General features: G+C 37.2%; 2 protein-coding genes across 7 annotated transcripts; one reads left to right on the plus strand and one right to left on the minus strand.

Moving 5' to 3' along the window:
• Positions 1 to 1,190: 1,190 nt before the first annotated feature.
• On the plus strand, positions 1,191 to 2,451 carry LOC110842144 (superoxide dismutase [Cu-Zn]). The gene is made up of 4 exons (XM_022087856.2): positions 1,191 to 1,516; positions 1,675 to 1,916; positions 1,982 to 2,149; positions 2,227 to 2,451. The coding sequence occupies exons 1-4, from the start codon at positions 1,322 to 1,324 to the stop codon at positions 2,282 to 2,284; spliced, it is 663 nt and encodes a 220-aa protein (XP_021943548.1). The 5' UTR covers positions 1,191 to 1,321; the 3' UTR covers positions 2,285 to 2,451.
• A 60-nt stretch (positions 2,452 to 2,511) lies between these two features.
• Positions 2,512 to 17,826, minus strand: LOC110842142 (histone-lysine N-methyltransferase, H3 lysine-79 specific). Of its 6 annotated transcripts, XM_035846681.1 has the most exons (18): positions 17,482 to 17,826; positions 16,430 to 16,822; positions 13,468 to 13,497; positions 11,621 to 12,135; positions 11,082 to 11,221; positions 10,865 to 10,969; positions 9,849 to 10,080; positions 9,695 to 9,763; positions 9,349 to 9,566; positions 9,109 to 9,268; positions 8,872 to 9,029; positions 8,609 to 8,764; positions 6,330 to 6,537; positions 6,085 to 6,198; positions 5,147 to 5,793; positions 4,596 to 5,051; positions 3,854 to 4,102; positions 2,512 to 3,783 (listed from the first exon to the last, which is right to left on the minus strand). In XM_035846681.1, the coding sequence occupies exons 2-18, from the start codon at positions 16,444 to 16,446 to the stop codon at positions 3,643 to 3,645; spliced, it is 3,615 nt and encodes a 1,204-aa protein (XP_035702574.1). In that variant the 5' UTR covers positions 16,447 to 16,822; positions 17,482 to 17,826; the 3' UTR covers positions 2,512 to 3,642. The 6 variants fall into 6 exon arrangements, with proteins under 6 accessions (XP_035702574.1, XP_035702575.1, XP_035702578.1 ...); XM_035846682.1 differs by lacking the exon at positions 13,468 to 13,497 and having other exon boundaries at positions 17,482 to 17,825; XM_035846685.1 differs by lacking the exons at positions 16,430 to 16,822; positions 17,482 to 17,826 and adding an exon at positions 14,503 to 14,558 and having other exon boundaries at positions 4,917 to 5,051.
• Positions 17,827 to 20,547: the final 2,721 nt, after the last annotated feature.

Genomic DNA, 20,547 nt, shown 5'->3' on the forward strand with positions numbered 1-20,547 from the left:
GTGGATCTCTAATTATTGGTTCCTCTAGTTTCTGGAGCCTTTCTGTGGAAGAAACTGATTTTGGGCGTCCTGGCGACTTTTTGTCCGAGACCACTTTTCGCCATCATTTGAAGTTACTGACCCAATTTATATTGTGCTTTGTGTTGGGCAGTTTTCATCGTAAACTTTAAGCATGCGATCATAAATCTGCGACACCGATTGCCCTTCCAGCGTTAAAAGTTAAATCACACTACGATATTTAATTTGCAAATCTGACATTTTTTCCGTCGAGGTAAAGTTTGCTGATTTATTGCTAGTGGTGATGTTAACCTAAAGAGCTGAAAAAAATCACAGCATCCTAAATGTATCTGAAGTTTGTTATTTCATCAAAATTTTGGTCAGAAACAATGCGGAACATACGTTTTGAAAATCAATAATAAAACACCTACGTATATTAATACATAATGGCGTCAGCCAACGAGAATAAACAATTTTAAATATGCCGACAAAAAAATTCGTTTTTGTGTAACAAATTATACTTACCATTAGTTGTTACCTGATTTGTGTGAGTTTTGTGTGATGGAAGCATTTAAAACAATCTTATAGTTCAGAAATTTATTAAACAGGCTTTGCATCAGTAAATCTGATGCATTCCTATACATCCATGATCTGATGTATGTTTATCCTTTCTGTAAGTAACTCCTAAATGACCCTCACTTGACTGATTTTTATTTTATCCAACGCAGTGTGCTTTGTAGTCCCGTGCGTAGATAAAGCTAATTTTTACGAAAATGAAAATCATAGACCAGAGAGATTCACTGGGGCATACAAAAGTCGTGCAGGAACCAGCAGGAACCGAATTATATATTATTTACTACTTTGGATCATCCGTATAATACATATAAGATTTCAATAAAAGAAAATCGTGCGAATGATGGGGTTTGTTACACCTGCATAGTTCAAAAGGATGTCCATAAACACGATGAGAAGTAAGAGAGGTGCATCATGGAAATTATGCAAGCAGGATCCCTGTGCAGTGTGTTGGATGAAGATGAGACCTGCCAACCTTGACGATGTTTACTGAATGCGGATGACCTCACCTTCCAACAATGATGGGGCAAGAGTAAGAACCCATGCCTTCGGACCATGTATACGGACATAATACATATTATTATCCACATCGTGTCTATTTTTATATTTACCAAAATATAGACGCTCACCAACATTTCTTGTTGATCACTTGCATTACAACCACCTTCAACTCTGTCACTTTGAGATTCCGTCTCAAGTTTTCCTACACAAAAAAATCTCATTTTCGCTACTATATTTTTTTCTAAAAATCATGGGAAACTTTTTGGGATTACTGGTAATTATGACCATATTATTGGCAAGCTCTGGTTCTGCTTGGAGACATAAGCGTCAGGTCGTCATCCAGCAGAGACAACCAGTATCCGACAGATCTGTGTATGCTAGAAGAAATTTTGCCCAACCGGACGTGGTTAGCGATATTTATGAAGTCTACGTGGGGTCGTCCAAGGTAATCGAATGCTTAATTTTGCTACATTTACATATGTATGTATATATATCATAATTTACGTTCTGATTAATTCCTCGAGTGGATCCGTGATAATATGTAGTCTCTTTTCTTTGATTTACAAATGAACCAATTCATCATATATATATGTTCATTTACAGGTTCCAGCCGTTATGCGTTCGGCAGTGGCAATCCTCAAAGGGGACAAAGGGGTTGAGGGGCTAATTGTCTTGACGCAAGAAAGACCCGACACTCCCGTCTTACTGAATGGAACCGTAACAGGTCTGACCACGGGACTACACGGATTCCACATTCATCAAACTGGAAATTTAACAAATGGTTGTATTTCGACTGGTCCACATTTCAACCCTTATATGCAACCACACGGTTCACCAAGTGACAGGTGAATGATAAGTTGATAAGAAATAAAAGCTTGAGTTTTTGATGATTATTTCATGTCAATTTCAGAAATCGACACATTGGAGATCTTGGTAACATTGAAGCTATGAATGGGGTAGCTAATGTCAGAGTTATGGATCCACTGATTTCATTGACGGGTGTGAATTCAATCATTGGGAGGGCTATAGTTGTCCATGAAAAGGAGGACGACCTAGGACGAGGGTCAGTAGATGACAGGTACACTTAAATAATATTTTTAGTTAATAATTACACATGAACGACATAAAAAATAATTTTTAATTATGTATCGCAAGTCTTAAAACTGGCAATGCTGGTGGGAGGTTGGCATGTGGTATCATCGGATTGGCCTGATAACCTGATATTATTCTCTCAAAGTCGTTACGGACATATGTACGTATGTAATGGTACTTGCCTCCGACGTGTAAGCATAATTTAAACCTTTTTACCATCATTATGTAATAACTTGCAACTGATCTGAACTCTGAAAATGATAAAATAAAGAAGATTTTTGAAGAGTTCATTTTTTCGTGTGAATTTATTTTATAATATTGAAATTTGATTTTACATTGAAGATTGCAATTATTCATATTAATAGTCAAATATAAATATACACCAAATTTAATGTAAATTCAATAACTCGTATAACATTTCTTCTGCATTCAACAACATGGGTTTCACGTTCAAGGGTTTTTATAATGAGCGAGTCTAGGAAATATAGAGACGAGGGTTTTCATATTAAAAGTCAAGTACATACTATATACGATATAGTACGACCCAAGGTATGGTATGAAGTAAAGGGTAGCGTAGATCAGCCATATTTTAGTATACAAAATTCCATTGAAGGAACAACGATACGGAACAATTCAAAACTATCGTCAGATCGTCACCCACGCTAACAAATGTAAAGCAATGTTGTTGAATGGTTTGACGATAGTATGCTAGTGAACATTCGTTCCATCAAAGGAAAGTGGTAATAGGATTAGAATAAGCACAGTTAGAGATAAAACAGTCTTTTGAGCCAATAATTTAACAGCATGAGACAGGACGCTATTCTTATATGTAATATGTGTGTTATTATACCTACTAGGTATAGAATGTATACTACGAAAATGAAGAATATTAATACCATATTGTGAGACTAATTTGAACTTGGTACACAATGGACATTATTATTGCTCATGCTCTTAAGTGCCCTTCTCCATTAGAATAATAATATAGCCTACTAACTCACGCTTGTGGTGTTCTAGATTCTCACAACAACTCTTTTATGTAACACTACTTTCTTAACTAGGAACAAAAATTGTTATCATTGATAATTGGTACAAAATATACTGTAAATACAGAAACGTAAAAATGATTTATTTTTAAAGCATTCGAAAGACACTGCATTCATAGTTTGGCAGTAATAAAAATATTTAAAAACAGGATCGTTATAAAAAGTTGCAAGAATTTAACGCGATATATTAACAAATGGAAACAACATTTTGGTGAGTTAATTAAATAACTTCGTGCATGATCATGTACAAAGACACTGATTTTGATTTTGGCGCAATCGCAATACCATAAATTTCCGAGGCTATACTACATCTTAATCACACTAGGGAAATACATACATTCATGCAACTACGTTTACACTATAGTAATAAAAATTGACAAACGTTAACATTTTCAAATTACTTCTACAGTAGGTGACTTAATATCCACATTCATTATGTTTTCCAGTTTTGGGGCATATTCCGAGAGTTAGGAATCATATCTAAAAGATATGATCGTTGAAGTTGTTGCAAATTTTCGGCTTGTCGTTGAATTTCTGCCATCGATTGAGGGTTCATTTGTTTACCACTTGCTGCCTGCAGACGAAAGAGAAAATGTCAAATTTACCAAGAAATACTATAATAATAATAATGTTTTGCTTCATACTTGTGCCATGGCTATCTGGTATGGGTAAAGTAAAGGAGAAAATGGTAACAAATGGGCAGGTAGTTGTTGAGCCTGTCCTGATGGTAATCGAAGCATTTGCTGGTGTGCAGCTTGAAGTGCTGCTGCAGTGGCTAATGCTGTGTTCGACAGCGTCTGATTCCCTGCAGATCCCATTCCCATTGCGCTCATAAACTTGGCTGCAGCCTCGCTGTCCATTCGCTGCTGTTTCGACAACTGCTTCAGCAGGTCCTGTGCAGATACATAAAAAATATTCATTTTTGGTGTGAATTTTAATTTGTTGTGATAATGGTACTGATAATAGCATGTTGAAGGAATGCGTGCGTGTCATAATCAATAATTTTAAATGAAAAGTGTATAAAACAAGTGCCACAACCAATTTTCTACAAAAAAAACATAACTGCACAACACAAATATTGCTGGCAGTATAACCAACATATATTATTACTACTATAAAAGGCTTTCCAATAGGAATGTCCATGAAGTAAGCACTAAAAGAGAAGAGTTAAGGAAAAGGGCGAAGGGGGTAACTGAGGGGTAAGTCAAACTAGGTAACAAAACATTTGGAAAATGGAGAAATGGGGAGAGACAATCTTTCTAATAATCCCACAAGACGAAAATGACGAAACAATCACCAGCACAAACTAGAGTGAGGAGGAGGAATAATGATACACGATACAACAGCTACAATACAATATCATAATGTAATTCCCTTCCCACATACGTTTTGTTTCAATTGTTGGTTATATTGCTCAAGAATTGACGATTGATTCTGACTCTGAGATTGACCCTGATTTTGACCTCGGGATGACGATGATGAAGTTGCAGAACTACCAACAGCCGCTTCGGCCGACTGACGACTTCGACGGCTGCTGTTGTGCGAATGCGATTGATGCTGATTTTGATGATTAGAACTTGAAACTGACACGGGCACAGTAGCATTTTGACTCAAAATAGCATTTAGAGTAGAAAATGGGGATTGGGGGTCTCTAAAGAATAGGTGGGATGCGGATACAGACGGGGAAACGCCTGGTAAATAGTTTACCTTCGAACTTCCTTTCGGTCTACCACCACCACTATTACTACTACCACCGCCCCCACCACTTTCTCTGTGTTGTTGTTGTTGTTGAGCTTGAGCTTGGACTGCTGCAGCCATGGCCGCCTCTTCCGCATGTCGTTGCTGAAAAAACACACCATTATTATTATTAGATCCTAGCTAGCACATGTGTGATATAACACCACAGTATCGGTGCAGCAATTAAATAGATTACTCACAACTTGCTGAAGAGCTTGCAATGCCTGTTGGCTCTCATGCAGTTGTCGTGTCAAGTTATGAGCGTGCGATGATCTAGTGTCTCGAACTTGTGGCGCCCTGTGAGATTCTCTTTCATTTCGGTCGCGTTCACGATGCTGCTCGCGTTCCATTTCTCTTTGTTCGCGTTGTTCTCTATCTCTTTGTTCGCGAACGAGTTGTCTCTGTAACTCTCGTGAATTTTCTCTTTCTCGCTGCATAATTTCTCGTTCCCTTTCACGATCCCTATGTTCACGCTCCCGTTCTCGTTGTGAGGGTTCCCGGTGAGGTGTTATTTCAGTTTCACGAGGCAAAGTTAAGGGCAGGGGTAAGTTAGGGAGGGAAAGACCAGTAAGCCCGGGGGATTGGGTTGGGGTACGATTTCTTGATGAGGATGAAACCTGTGGAGAACTCCTATCGGCCACACCTGTTGGAGATGGTGTGCTTCCGTTTCTTCCATTCGTGTTGCTCATGACGAGATCATTTAAAGACCCTCCCTGTGCTAATCGCTGCTCTATTTCTTGCTCTTGTTGCAATGCTTTAACGAATGCAGTTTTCAACCGATTCGTGTGTTCAGCCTTCAAACCTTTTTTCACATTTGTCGTAACGCACTGATCACATATAACTTTTCCTACAATAAATCAAATGTTCAAAATTAATTGTTAGTAACACAATAATAAATAATACACATTTGCGTACGCGTGTAATTAAAAAACGTGTTGGTTGCATTATTCTGACGCATGACATTAATATAGTCAAATGCGCCCAAACTTTAGCAACCTTTAATTTACCACAAGTCGTCAACTCGGTCAAAACCCGTTGAAAACCAACTAATTTGTCAAGTTAATTTCTTGTGGATCTGGGTAATATTTACTAAGCAAAATAAAATCTGCACTAGTTTGTAGCAATAAAATTCATTTACCTTTATTCGCCTTGTCCCATTTCCATATAGAAGAAAAGTCAGTATTGCACTGACTACAAGTAAATGGATCAAGAGATAAAAGTGTTTCGTTGGGGTCTTTGGTAATGTAGTCCACTAAAAATACAAATACAAATTAGATTATTTTTGTAGTCTAAAGTTCATTCAAGTTGAAAGCTAGTACAAATATCTGATATTTCTTGGACACTTTTACGAAAACTGTTTGGGAATCAAAGTCATTCACTAACCTACAAATTCTAGTCCAATTAATGCCAAGAATTCAAAGTTATTAGGGTTCGGCAAGTAGTTCATTTCTGGTGGAGGAGGTTTAGGTGGTGGGATTTGCAGCAATGTCTTTTCTAGTTGCTTTCTTAAAGCCACCTTAGCAGCAGCTTGGCGTTGAGCAGGAGTCTCATTTTCTTCAGGCCCAGTAGCTAACCTGTGCCGTCTCTCAGCCTAAAAAATTCATAAAAAACAACAATAAAAATGCATGAATCAAATAAAAATGAGAAATGGGCACAGACAACATGCCACCAGTAGTAATGATTAACCAACGAGTACATCTAAGAATTTAGAAAAATTATAAGGCGAATTCAGTCCAAATTAAGTAATAATGTAGCACAAACAAGATGCAACGCTACATACAATACATATAAATATATACGAAACAACAATATTAAAAACTACAAATCAAGGTATTAGAAACATTCACATATGCGAACAACAAGAAGGAAGAAGAACAACACTATTAATGACTGGTATGAATAAAACCAGGGAAATCCTCCAAGGAAACGGGAAAAGGGAAAGGCATTTGCCTGAGGGAAAGTCTCACAGGTCAAGGCTATTGCCCCTTTTCGTATGAATAAACTTTTGCCTTTCTCGCCAGGCAAATCCCCCTGGTTTCGGGCAATTCCCCTAACTTTAATTACATGTAATTAAAATAATACCATCGCAACTAAAGTGGTGTTTATGCTTCACGTCACCGTCACGTCCTCCTCCAAATCCGATTTTTTGATTGGTTAAAATTTTTAATTGTCGTAGTGATAATTTCAATCAGCCAATCAAAAAATCGGATTTGGAGGAGGACGGGACGGTGACGTGAAGCATAAACGCACCTTAAGACAAATGCATTTTCCAAAATTTCTGACCATGTTTTTGATCAAATTCTTAAAGAAATGTACCCCTAGTGACCCCCACTGGTTTGTGATGTTGGTTAAAAAAGCTGAAATTCGGTATGGTACAGGCTAATCTCAGAATTGCAAAAATTAAATAAATTTCAGTGTTGTATATGAATGTAGGTATTTGATTTCATGTGTTTGAAAATGTATTTGATTTTTTGAACACCCTCCAAACTCAATCAGAGTAATCCGAAAAAACCATCTTCAAATACTAGCCAAAAAATCCAGTTTCCTCGGAATTTACAAACTCTTGTACGATTTTACTCCCAGTTGTCGTACAGTTGACAGTTGTTTTATAATATCTAACATCAAACTTATTTTTGAATTTTTATAGATTTTCGAAATTTTCCTAACCACTAAAAAAATTTAAACTCTAACCTCCTAACTTTGTATAGACCTAAAAATCATCTAATTTTTGTAAGAAAAACCTACGGCGATGAACAGGTTTCAAAATCGCCTTTAAATGGAAGAAGGGAAAGTTGAGACACGAAAATTCGAGTTTAAAACCCGCACGCAATAGACCCTTAAAAGATTAATAAATGAGCGAAAGCGGAATTTTTCCAAAAAAAAATTTTGGAAAATTTTCAACATTTGCAATTACATAAGTGCATTTAATATGCAATTTGGGAGATACCGGTAGCTTGACCCGTTGGATATCGAGCCCGAAATTTGAATTTAAAAAAGTTTCAGAAAACATTTTCAGGTTTTTAATGAAAATATAAAGTACATTTTTTCGATGTCGATAGCAAATAAAAATCTGCATATTTTTGTCGATAAATCTTGTTTTGTAAGTTTTAAGGCCCTAACATGTCCAACTAGTGTCCAACGTTCATAAAAGGTGCAGCAGATGCTTAAAAACTAAGTTTTACTGGTAATTCCGTTAGTTAGGGTCAGCATAATAGCTGATCGGTAATTTTTGGGGAGATTGCCTGAAGGAAAGGCTTTCACCTTGGTTTTATTCATACAAAAGTCCCCGTCTCCAGGGAAAATCTTGAGGTTGAGGGAAAGGCTATTCCCTTTTTCCTTTCCCTCGGGGAAAAGCAAATGCCTAAATTTTTATTCATATAATTACGGGCATTTCCCCGATTTTTTCCGGAAAAAGGATTTCCCTGGTTTTATTCATATCACCCAATGAAATTAAACTACTACTAGACTGAGGTTCCCCTAAAAATAATCATACAAAAAAATTACTGGCACTGTGATCGTAATTAATAAAAAAAAACTAAAATTGAAAAAAGTACTATAAAAAAGTCAGTAAATTTTAGTAAACAGTAAACACATTGATACAAAGAGTTGAACAAATACGGGAACACGCTTAAAAACAGCAGGGTTTAATCCTGTCTGCGTACCTGCTCCAGCGTGGAAGTGATAGAAACTCCTGAATTATTACTGCTACTTAAAGTGCCACCACTAATATTTGTAGCGTTTGCAGATGCCAAACTAACTATGTTGCCCGAATTAGAATTCGCCTTCGTATCCATTATAGCACCCGACGCAACAAGTGACTGGTCGATAAGAGCAGGAAAAATATTTCAATAGTAAAATATTATAAAACCCTCTTCATCAATGAAAATGACAACATTTCAGAATGTTTAAAGATTGATTGATCTACCTGCTGCAAAGAATTGTTGGATGACGAATGGGCTTCTTTTGGACGATCATACTTTTCAGAGGCTGACGCAGGTGAGATGCTCGGTGGCGGTATTGCACCAGGAGGATTGTTTGCAAACCCTAGCATCATGTTTGCAGTTAAATTGTTTCCTCTCGAGTCTACAAGTAAGTGTACAGTTGAGCATGAATTATACATGTAGGCCAAATTCATTAGTAAGAATTATAATTATCAACATACTTCGAAGTAGGGATTGTTGAGCCTGAGCCAACAAATGGGCTGGAATTGCACCGCTTGAAGATTTCTGTTGTGATAACATAAGAGGAGAAGAAGATTGAACATTCTGAGAGTTTGAATTCCTTGATGGTTGTTGTTGTTGTTGTTGTTGCTGTTGTTGTTGCTGTAAGTACGGACAGAATATGCCATGAGTCATAATCACAAATTACAATAAATTTTAATGTTGAATCAAATGTTTAGTACCTTTAATAATGTTGAAACTTTTGCACTGGATGATTTGTGAGAATTATTCTGATGATTCCTTCCTCCAGAATGCGCAGGAGGGATTAGTCCAGGAATTGAAAGATTCCCAAGATTCCCAAGACCAGGAATGTGACTGTGACCAAATAATCCGGGTATTCCCAAATGAGCCAAATTTAGTCCTAAATCGCGGTCCTTGTCCCTATTCGCACTTGTAATGCCTACAAACACATGTCATAAATTCTCAAATAACTAAATCAATCAATTGTATTAAGTTGTAAACTTGATTATCAATTTTTTTGTATATGATGCTGAATTAGCTTGTAAGCACATTTATTTATCAACTTACTGAGGTTGCTTGTACCAGGTTGCAATTTTGGAGAGGACCTGCCCTTCACGCCTGAAATTGTCAGACCAGCTGGGTGCAAGAAAAAAAACAAGGTCATTCACCTGTTATTTAATATTCATTGATTACTAAATGTATTAATACGGTTGATACTAACCTGCGTGCAATTTGTGTAAATTTTGTAGCTCGTGAAGCTGATTGTTGTGAGTGGGTTGTTGATGGTTATTATTGTGTGCATGGTGCGACGATGAATTGTTATTATTGGTAGCACCCGGAGATGTATTATTCGTAGAATGAATAGATGCACCAGGAGCCATATACACATTTTCCTTCATTTGCTGAGATTGAAGCTTTTTAAGCAAATCCGAGTTGGAATTGAAATGTGACTGCTGCAAATAAGAAATTAAAATCAAGTAAGTGAACAGTGTTGAGACATACACAGAGTATCAATTTGACCTTAAGTAGCTAAAGCTGTAGTCCGTGATTTGTTTATGTTACGGTATGAGTACATCCGTTCATAATTTTCTAACTACAAATTGTATTTCAATTTTCTGATTGGTTAATTTACCACGAATATGAAGGTAGTTTTTTTTGCACTGCACACTGTTGATTTTGTCATTGTCATGGTGATTAATACCCACCCACCAACATCGGATCTTTCCTCTACTCCTAAAGCCAACTATTAAAGTAAGGGTGCGAGCACCACTGCATGCACTGACACACACAGATTTTGATACCCTTCAGATATGTTGAACTGAACTACTAGGTGAAGAAAGCTGTTTTATTCCATGTCCCCATTTGCGCTCGCCATGCCCCTTCAAAGAGAGGCTCCATGGTCATATTTTTATAAATCGCCACAAATCCTATTTTACTTGAGTTTTCAAAATTTTCGTGACCCTAGATAGCTGTGGTACCAACCCACCAACATTGAGTTTTCTTTGTACAACTATTTTGTTGAACCACACATTTTATACGTAAACAATGATAGGTCATTTTTACACAAATCGTGTAAGAGGCCGAATGGTGATCTCGGACGCCTATCCGGATCAAGTAAAGGTTTTCTCAACCCACCAACATCGGGTTTTTCCTCTACTCCCCAAGCCAACTAAGTGTATTTCATAGTTTATCAATGTGTTCAAATAAATTATGGATTCTAAATAATCAATGTATTACCTTGAGCTTTTTAAGCAGGACTAGTTTCATCTCTTCATTTCTTAGTTGCTCTTTCAGTTTACGAAGGGTCCGTTCACGTTCTTTCACTTCTTCTTCTGTCAATTCCTACAGTGGCACAATAGGTAAAAAATTTAGTAAATGTTAAAAGATTGGCTCTTAATACTATGTAAAATATGTACATATACAAGTAACATTTATACCAACTTTGTTGACTTACCTTCATTGCCGGCAAGGGGGGCATCTCTCCAGGATCACTATCTGACTCGTCTTCGTCATCAACGCATCCGTTGGCGATAATTGCTCCATTGACTTTCACCGGCTCCTCTTCAAATTCGACAACAATATCCGGACTCTCAGCTGGAAAGGAAAGGACACACTCTTTGAGATTGTTGAAAAAGACACGAGATTTCACAAAGGATAACAATGTGCCAGGACATTAGTTAGGTTGACGTCGCTGTCGGAAGTAATTATGCAGGTGGAAACTAATCGTCGTGATACAACATAGTGTAGTTTGTAGGTTGTATTATTTGTGGTAATTAACTAATTGTCAACTGGTATAGTTTTCCAATGGTTCAAATAAAGGTTTGCATTATATATTACAATTAAGAATATTTGAAATACACTGAATTACAGGGAGTTGTTCTTTACCAAAAATCAAAGAGAATGAACCAGCTTATCGTGTCGTGTCGTGTCGCAATTTCTATCAGGAGTCAATGAATACAACAACAAAAAATATATTAAGGGTTTTCAGCTTACCGTAGCTCCTTTCAATTCTCGGTCTTAAACTTCGGCGAGTTGGAATATTTGAATAGTCCGAGTCTTCTTTCTTTCTCTTTATTCCAGCGGTTACTTTAGCGAGACTCCTTGCTGAACTTCCACGGTTGTGGTTTAGGTGGAAAGCGTGGTTATGGTTGTGATGATTTTGAGAATGAGATATATGTTGTTGGGCAAGCCCTCCTGTTGAGCTGCTACGACTACTGCCAGAGGAATCCTCTTTCGATTCGGGCTTTGCAAAATTGTTAACACTAACTCCACTCAACATGCTTACAAATCGGGAGAGGTCATTGTGTGGAACTGGCAATTGCGACAGTCCAGGTACTGGTAGCGATAAAGGGAGAGGTAGATTTCCCAGGGATGGCAAATTCAGTGGAAAGTTAATTGGAAGATTGGGTAGACCCAAGCCGAGAGGCAACTGTAGTTGTTGTCCAGTAATGTTTGCCTCGGGTGAAACGGCGTTGGGTTTGTGGGACGAGCCTGATGAACTTTCTTTCCTGGAAATTTAAAAAATACATATTATTTATCATGAAATATCATGTACTAAGGAATTCAATACGTACTAAACCTAAGTAATAACAATATTTAATATATATGTACATCTGAAATGACAAACATATATGTCGATTTCCGTATTCTGACTCAAACCACAAAGAATAAGAGCCCAAACTTCAGAAAACTCTTACTTTACCACAACATTCTTATCCCGAAAGCTATGAATTCAGCTTACGTGATAATTTATAATTAATTGGTTATGGCCTAAAACAGATTACCTTACATTTTATCCTATTTCAACATTAAGCAAACTAGCAAAAAAATGAGTGCAATAATTGCAATTACGCTTATTCCTTAAAGTATTCTTTAAATTATGAATTCTTTGAACAAATAAGAACCGTTTTTATGACTGTCCACATATTGTTCAGCTAATAATAAATAATATTAATAGTACATTCAAAATCATAGAGCTATGTAATAATCGTTCAAAATTCGAGTAGTTTTGATTATGTACACACTATTAAATAGGTACGATTGTTAAATAGCCAATTAAAAAACAATCCAAATTTAAAAAATATTTATATCTGTCTCGTGTTACCAGTCAATCATTCCGTGTCTCTGCTTTAAAAGTCACAATATTTATGCGTCTTCAATTCGTTTATAAATGCAAAGCGCTTAAACAAAGTACAGGACTATTCTAAGAAAAAAATCTAGGAAATAAAGAGTAAAATCGGGTAGAAAGGGCAATAGTTGATTATTCTGTAATACATGAGCAATGAATCGATATCCACTAAAAATCTACTAAATAATAAATACAACAGATACGTATGGAATCGAATAAATGATTCAGCAGCACCGGAGCTCATTCACTGCTCTCTTTCAATGCATTATCCATTATACGTTATGTCCTGTTTATATGTAATCCATAGCCTTTGCAACCGGCTCTAGAGTATGTTAATATTTAAATAACATTAATGTAGATTCGCAATATTTATTTAACTTCGTATTTCTAAAATTTCCGAGCAAGTTAGTGAGATGAGAATTTTTGTTGTTCTCTAATAATACTTGTTGGGCAAAATAATATGAACGATCGAAGCACTGTATGCAGGCTATACAATATATACCTATGATATACCGAGAAAATCACAATTGGTCAACAGTACGAACTGGAACAATCCATGCACAGCTGATTCTATATTGATATCCCACAGTGACATTACTAATGGCAATTTTTAAATACTTTGAATGCGGCAATTGTAGCAATACTTTAACAGAATAATGCAGTAATAGAATAGAGTTTTTTTTGGGGGGGAGAGGAAGGGGGTGTTACTTACTTGACACTTAAATCCACAACGTCCTCCATCCTGAAAAATTGAAAAATGACACGTAAGTCAAAAAGTAAAGTAAAGAAGAATATATAGCAACGGCATCACATTTGTTGATAGCATGGCGGATGATAATAATTAGCAATTTAATGCACTAAGCATGACCATCAGAAAGCAAGCATATATATATACGCACATATATACATATAGATAGAAGCAACATGCACCTCCCATTTAACTTCCCTTTGATCCAATACTTATTAAGTAGACTATACATCATGCTTTAGCTTTTTCCCATTTCGTCTCCCAATGTATCTTTAATCACAAGAGGATAGACCTCTTAAAACGCAATGCCAACGATGATGCCAAGTGACGACGGTTACTGCTAAATAAAAAGCTCTGTATAAGCCGAGTATTAGCATATTATCTGTCACGTTCATTCACATTCATGCATCACATAATTCATCGTCATCATCATCATCAACTACAGCTACATGCATACAGCACTCTTTTGACAATAGTTAGCTGATAAGACAAACAAATGCTTATTGTAAAAATAGTAGAGATGAAAATGTAATAAAGAGTATGTCCTCATTTAAATTTAAATTTTGTAGTATGTACCACCACAAGTCTACAAACACTGGCTATTTTGACTGATCCTCGTCACTAGTCGTCACCAAACAAAAAGCTGGGTTCAGTAAATAAAGTAATGAATGGCGGAGACAACGAAGATGTGAGAAATTCAGAAATCGAAAGAAATGCGCAGAAAGGAAGGGAAGCGCAGGAAAGCCAACCACCAATCAAATCATTCAACTCATTCGGTATTACGATAATGAACCCCGGCCGTCATTTTGAGGGGAAATGTATGTAGTTCTCAAATATAACAACATTTATACATTACATCATACCAATAAGCGAAGGTTGACGGTAGAGACATTACTAATATGCATATTGTATGTATGTATGTTTAGTATGCGGGTGTGAAAATGGCATGTCAAAACGTGACATCAAAAAATCCAAACGCATTATTTGAAAGCAACATACCTAACAAAATAGCAATGCTCATCTCGGAATGGATGGTACATAGAAAGTAATGTGTGAATAATACAATTAATACAATTTATTATCCTTATAAATATATATATATACATTTGGGTATATATAATTGCTACAAGAAATACAAAGAAATTATACCAAGAAGGAGGCAGGCAAACGCATATAGAAGCTCAATAGACAGACAAGCAGCATAACGTCGTTGAATATGTATTCGAATTATTTGATTGAACACATCTCTAATGCTAAGGCATTGGAGTTGTGTCCGAATGCAATGCACAGGATTTGAGGATGTATCAATTTTCATATTCAACGAGAATGTTTGTTTGAGAACGATATGTTTGACCAGTTCCAAAGGCATTAATGACGATAAGAAATCTGACAAGGATTGGGGGGGGGGGAGGACGTTCTCAGAGTTCCGGATTCGAATAATCCGGAAACAATTTATGGTAAAAGTACAAAGAGCTGAAGAGCTGAGCTATGCATTTTGAAAAAGTATTCCTTTTAATTATGAAGAGGTACTTAATTTTAATGTAATTCCTTCATCCATGCAACCAAAATGTCAAATATCACTTACTCGTAAGTAATAAGTTACTAGTAGTGCCAATTTATGTTCTATGCATTCTGATAAAATTATTTGTGAATGTCAAATGACATCAGACTGGCCATGACACAGAGTATTACACACACACGTACAACGTACATACAGTAGTACGCAAAAATTCCATGTCCCATGATGCTGCTGATGATGATTTTACCCATTAGGAGCAGAGGGACTGAATTGTATTACATTACGCCAGGAGTGGTAGTTTTTGAGGAGGAAAACAAAATGCCTTCTTTATCGATTAAGCAACTCCCTAAAATTCAACCTCCTCGCTCTCCTAGTCTCTCCACTTAAAATCTATATAAAATACATATCACCTTCCTTCCTTCCCTCGTCGACACACCAAAACCACTCTTAGCCCAACACCGACCGACCCAAGCGATGCCACCCTGATGCTGCTGCAGTCTATTTATTATGCAATTTCACACGAACCAACGGATCCATTACTCTTTTTCCAATTCCAATTCCAACCAACTCACTGCTAGCCACTACGCATGCTGAACCATTAATGACATCAATGACATGATATGCAAATCAAGATACTCGAGGAATTTTATTTTTTACCCAAATTATTATTTTTTTTAATCAATCATAATTCAGATCACAACTGACGAATTACGTTTAGCGTTACGTTGGTTTGAGTGACGATATATTTTTTTTTTGGATACAAGCAACTGAAGCAACAACCCGAGTTCCTTGTACAATTTCTATTTTTATTTCCCTAAATTAAATATAGTTAAGTCTGGCCCTATGACTGACAGTTTTACTTTTATATAGAATTGATATAATTACTCGACAAGCATTTAACATATGTACATATGTCTTGCTTTGACCAAGTAAAAAAATCATATTGCATAACAGAACACTAATGTCCATGGATAAGGCACGGGCAAAAAAAGTAAAGTTATTTTGGGTCAGCAAGTAATGTTATAAATATAAATGTAGTGTTTTGCAAACATCTAATGTTACACCGAAAAACAAGGTTACAAAGAACAACTGCATAATTTAACCGGTATAAAATCAGGTTGAATATATCATAGACTTATCACATTTAGTCATGCTTTTTTCTATTACAAACAGTCCTTACTGTTCGTATTTTAATTCTTATCCGACACTTGTATGAAATTGAATTGCAACCCAGTAAATTTTTGACACCTGATACACCATAAACCAACGACAATTAAAGCTGCTCCCGGCTCCCATAAGAAAATGCAACCACAAATGCCAATCATATACATACCAAATTTGCCCCAACCACCCCCCAAATCATAGTTACGTTGATTTTTAAAATGTGATAAAATTATGCTGGCTTACTTTGATCGTGAGCTCATTTTCCGTTTCTGATTCCTTCTGGATGATTGGTTAACAAATCGTTAACTTAATCGGCACTCCAAATCCTTTGCCTCATCACTGATTTATTTTGTTCACACACACACATTTAACATTCAACATTGTACACTACACTAAACTTTTATTGTCAGCTCGATGGTTGATACTTGACAAGTGATGACGCTGATGATGTAGTCCTACAATTTTGCTTAGAAAATAAACGACGAAAACGCATTTCCCAGAATCTACCACTTCATCATTAACCCACAATTATAATCCATTTTATAGATCGCCAATAGGTTGAGCTAAGTGTGTGAAGTGTCGAGACAGAAGGCTCCGAGATGGTACGATAGTGGTTGAGATTATTGCAGAACAAGCCTGAAACGTCAACAAAAGTACAAAATTAAAGGGTAAAGAGGGCATCATCTAAAGTTGAAAAGCGATATAACCACAAATGGGAGGCATATACCAATGTAATAGTTAGTTTGATAGATAATTGCCGACATGTTAAATACATTTAAAGTTGAAATTCAATCAACATGTGACACGTTTGTTTACCATTCATATTATACAGTAATAATCTTATACACCGATCTTGATGATAATTAGAATCAATCAACCTAATTATAATTAAGCCATACAAATGATGAGCCTCCTCATTTGTATAACAAAACAAAAATGCTGATAGTTATATCGATGTGTGAGTAATTCCAGAAATTGAAAGCTGGACTTTCCTTTCCCTGACTTGTACATAGCTTCCAATTTGAGTTTAAATATATGAGTGCGAAGCCTCCAAACCAAACTACAAAATATATTATCAATTCACTCTGCTACAGCTGACTTTGTCCCTCGAAAACCATAAGTCTTGGCAGTTTAAAATTGTAGCAGTGCAATGGAGAATAATTGGATTTAAAACCCGTGCTATGCCCAACACAATGTTGGAGCAAGTCGGCGGCCACAAACGGATTTAGGATTAATTAGTGGCTTAATTAAGGGGAGGCTACTGCCAGGTGGGTGACAGACGTGGGGAATCTCACCCGGTGGGAGGAGCGGACCGTGTTCCGGAGAACTTTTGTCCTGGTCGTGGCCGGCGGCTGATGACCCCGGAGGAACAGGAGGAGAGCAGGTTTGAAATCGAGCCCTTGACAATTTTGGAAGGAAGAGGAGCTCAATATGGCGAGTCAATGGGAAATGGCTCTCTCATCACACACGGCGTCGTCTTCCCTAAACAGCCTTTTCACTAAAAACTCACTCACACCACCAGCCAAGTCAATTCTCTCTCCCTCTGTCTCCGAAAACCATCCGTGAGTAGTGCCACCACCACGGCCGCTATATAGCTCTACACACTCCATTCTGCTCCGGTGCATACTTACACACAACAGGACACTCATTAGAAACAGGACCGGCGCCACCGCTTTGCAAACTCATCACATCCATAAATTGCACCATTCCATTAACCCTGCCCCATAGAATAGAAAGAAAAAGCTCTGCCCTCAACTCAATGTAAACTCACATTTCTATTGCTATTTTAACCAATGAACCAAGTGTGAACAATTGCTCATGAAAATGAATAATGATGTAGTCATTTTTAAAAAGCTCATTTGGGGTGCGAATGAAGCGCGAGGATTGCGATGGGCAAAATGGCTAGAGGGAAGTAGGGAAGCATAGTTGTGCAACTTTGCAAATTGAAGTAAGCAGGAGACCGGAGACCGAAACCGTAAGACTGCAGTATCTTACAGGTCAAATTTTTGAAACATGTCGGAAGTTGAAAGCCGAAGATAAGTATGGGTGCGTCATAAGTGAGACTTGCTGGAAAAATTTACGGGTTTTAGCGGGGCGGGTAGGCCGTGAGTTTCATTCACCAATCGGGTTTCAATCCACCCGAATTTGCGAATACTGAGTGTACTAGTGAATATCACTGCTATACTAATACTCATATGCATAGCTCTGATAAATATTTTTGTATCAATCCCTAATCGGGATTCCGATACGTATTCGTGTTGAGCTACAACATGAGTGGGTATTGATAAAAAAATATTTGCCGGGGGTATGCTGATATACTAATACTCTAATTCTGTGATCCATTGTTACATTTAAAAGCAGCCATTAGTATCACTACTTTAAGCATACCCCGGTTCGACCAAGATTGCGAGCCTTGTACAATTATTAAGTATTTGTTTATACAGTGTTTAGGATTAGTGAGATGAGAGTTATGATATTGGGAGCAGGATTTTAGCACCGGTGCAAAAAAAATGAGATTCCGCCGCCCCTGTTGATTTGTAGTATTTCCATCTTTGTTGCGTGTAATGATAATTAGAGTTTAGCTCTGGGAGTTAACAACCCGAGTATGTTGGTGAGGTTTGTTCGGGTGGATTTCAGTGGGGAAGGAAGGATGATGAAGTTGGACTGTGTATCAATTGTTCTATTGCACAATCACAGGCACATAACGAGAAGGAAAGAAACAGCCCCCACCGCTGCACACAAACTTGCCTCTCCCCTCTCTGCTTCCACTAATTAATACCCAAAACCTCTTGATCGGCATCAAAAACGTACTGTCAACCAAAAAATAAGTCCATCTCTCTCTGAAAACTCTGCTGCTTAAAGCCAATATCAGGAACAGACGCAGTTATAAATAGCTTGAAGAACTTGCAAACTAAAAACTCAACGAGAGATTTAAAAGTACACAAATATGTAATATGTATTAGTCTCATTTTACCATCATGGATGATTGCACCGTACTTATTAGTATTCACGTAACCATCCTATGGTTAAGATTATATAAATATGCCATTTTACAAAAAGGTCCGGCAACGGCAGCAATATAATTTTATAACAAAAACCACACCTCGCATGCATGCATTTCTCCTTGGTCATCCAAAGAAGTGAAGCCCCTTTATAAAATCGTTATGTCTGTCTGTCCGTCCGTTCGGGCTTTAACTTGTGAACGGTCAGACGTGAAATTAGAAACTAACTTATTTAGGTCAAGGCACAGATCAAATTCGAAGATGGGCACTGTAGCTCACAAGGTCACGGCGCCAGGTCACAGGTCATGACTTTATCTTTATAACTAAGGTCTCAAAAACAACTTTCTTTTAAGTATCTTCTACTTACGAACTAAAATTCACCGTATATTTATGTAACATCACAAGTATAACCAAACAATTCTTATGAATTTAAAAGTGAATTTTTTGCATTATTTTTATTGCTAGAAAGGATCATTCCTGTGAAATGGAAAAATGGATATCATTGAAGAGCAGTAGTAGCATCAAACCCAAGAACATGACCACATTTGGGACACTGTACCAACTCCGTCCTGTATTTCGGCCTTTCTTTCTTTTGTCGCTGCTGCTGCTGCGTCTTGTTTGATTGTCTACAAGTACATGAAGGGCGTAAGAAGAAGATGCTCGTTTCACTTGCTTGCATGGTTTGGTTGGTGCTTTGCTGGTTTCCTTAAAATCATTGATTTCTCATAAAATGGCAGGGATCCTCCCCTCCGAGCATCTCCTGTCAACTTGAAGCACCAATATTAGCCTCTCCGTGACACTGCTTGTACAACAGCATTGCGTAGATGGATACACGAAAATTGAAGCACTTGCCCTGCTTTCCCCAGTTTCCCCTCATTTCATTATACATGTACGGTAGTGGGCATGATATGCAGCCCATTACTGCTATACACACATGATATGCACTTATACGGCGAGTTTATGTGTATCATTTCTCCCCATTTTATTCTTTTCTCTACTTTCACTTTGCATTCTATGTACACCATTTTTAAAGAAATGGATTAATGGTCAAACTGCTTTCTCCAAACAAACCTCACGCGCATGAGTTTAATATCTAATGCCGATATTAATATGCGCACTTGTCCATTATGATTGCCCATTGTACTTGTTTCATTTGTATAAGCAAATATTTTTTGGAGAGGAAGTGAGTGAGGAAATTTGACGGAAAGACTCGGAGCTCGAGTGCGAAGCATCGGGAGCTAGCAGCAGCATCATGCATTTTCCAATCATAATGAGAACGAACAAATGAATGTGTCCTTTTGGTATGGGAGATGAGATCGAGATGATGATGATTCGCCCAACCATGGCGATGGGGTTCAT

This window comes from Folsomia candida, unplaced genomic scaffold (assembly GCF_002217175.1).
Source record: "Folsomia candida strain VU population unplaced genomic scaffold, ASM221717v1 Fcan01_Sc001, whole genome shotgun sequence".
Classification (NCBI taxonomy): Eukaryota; Metazoa; Arthropoda; class Collembola; order Entomobryomorpha; family Isotomidae; genus Folsomia; species Folsomia candida.

Bases quoted from the DNA above. Each gene is read 5' to 3' on its own strand.
- LOC110842144 (XM_022087856.2), top strand. From the start codon at position 1,322: ATGGGAAACTTTTTGGGATTACTGGTAATTATGACCATATTATTGGCA. The intron at 1,917-1,981 runs GTGAATGATAAG...TGTCAATTTCAG, and splicing joins CACGGTTCACCAAGTGACAG to AAATCGACACATTGGAGATC. The intron at 2,150-2,226 runs GTACACTTAAAT...ATGTATCGCAAG, and splicing joins CGAGGGTCAGTAGATGACAG to TCTTAAAACTGGCAATGCTG.
- LOC110842142 (XM_035846680.1), bottom strand. From the start codon at position 14,543: ATGTACCATCCATTCCGAGATGAGCATTGCTATTTTGTTAG. The intron at 9,764-9,848 runs GTTAGTATCAAC...TCTTGCACCCAG, and splicing joins TTTACACAAATTGCACGCAG to CTGGTCTGACAATTTCAGGC. The intron at 5,052-5,146 runs GTGAGTAATCTA...GTGTTTTTTCAG, and splicing joins TGCAAGCTCTTCAGCAAGTT to CAACGACATGCGGAAGAGGC.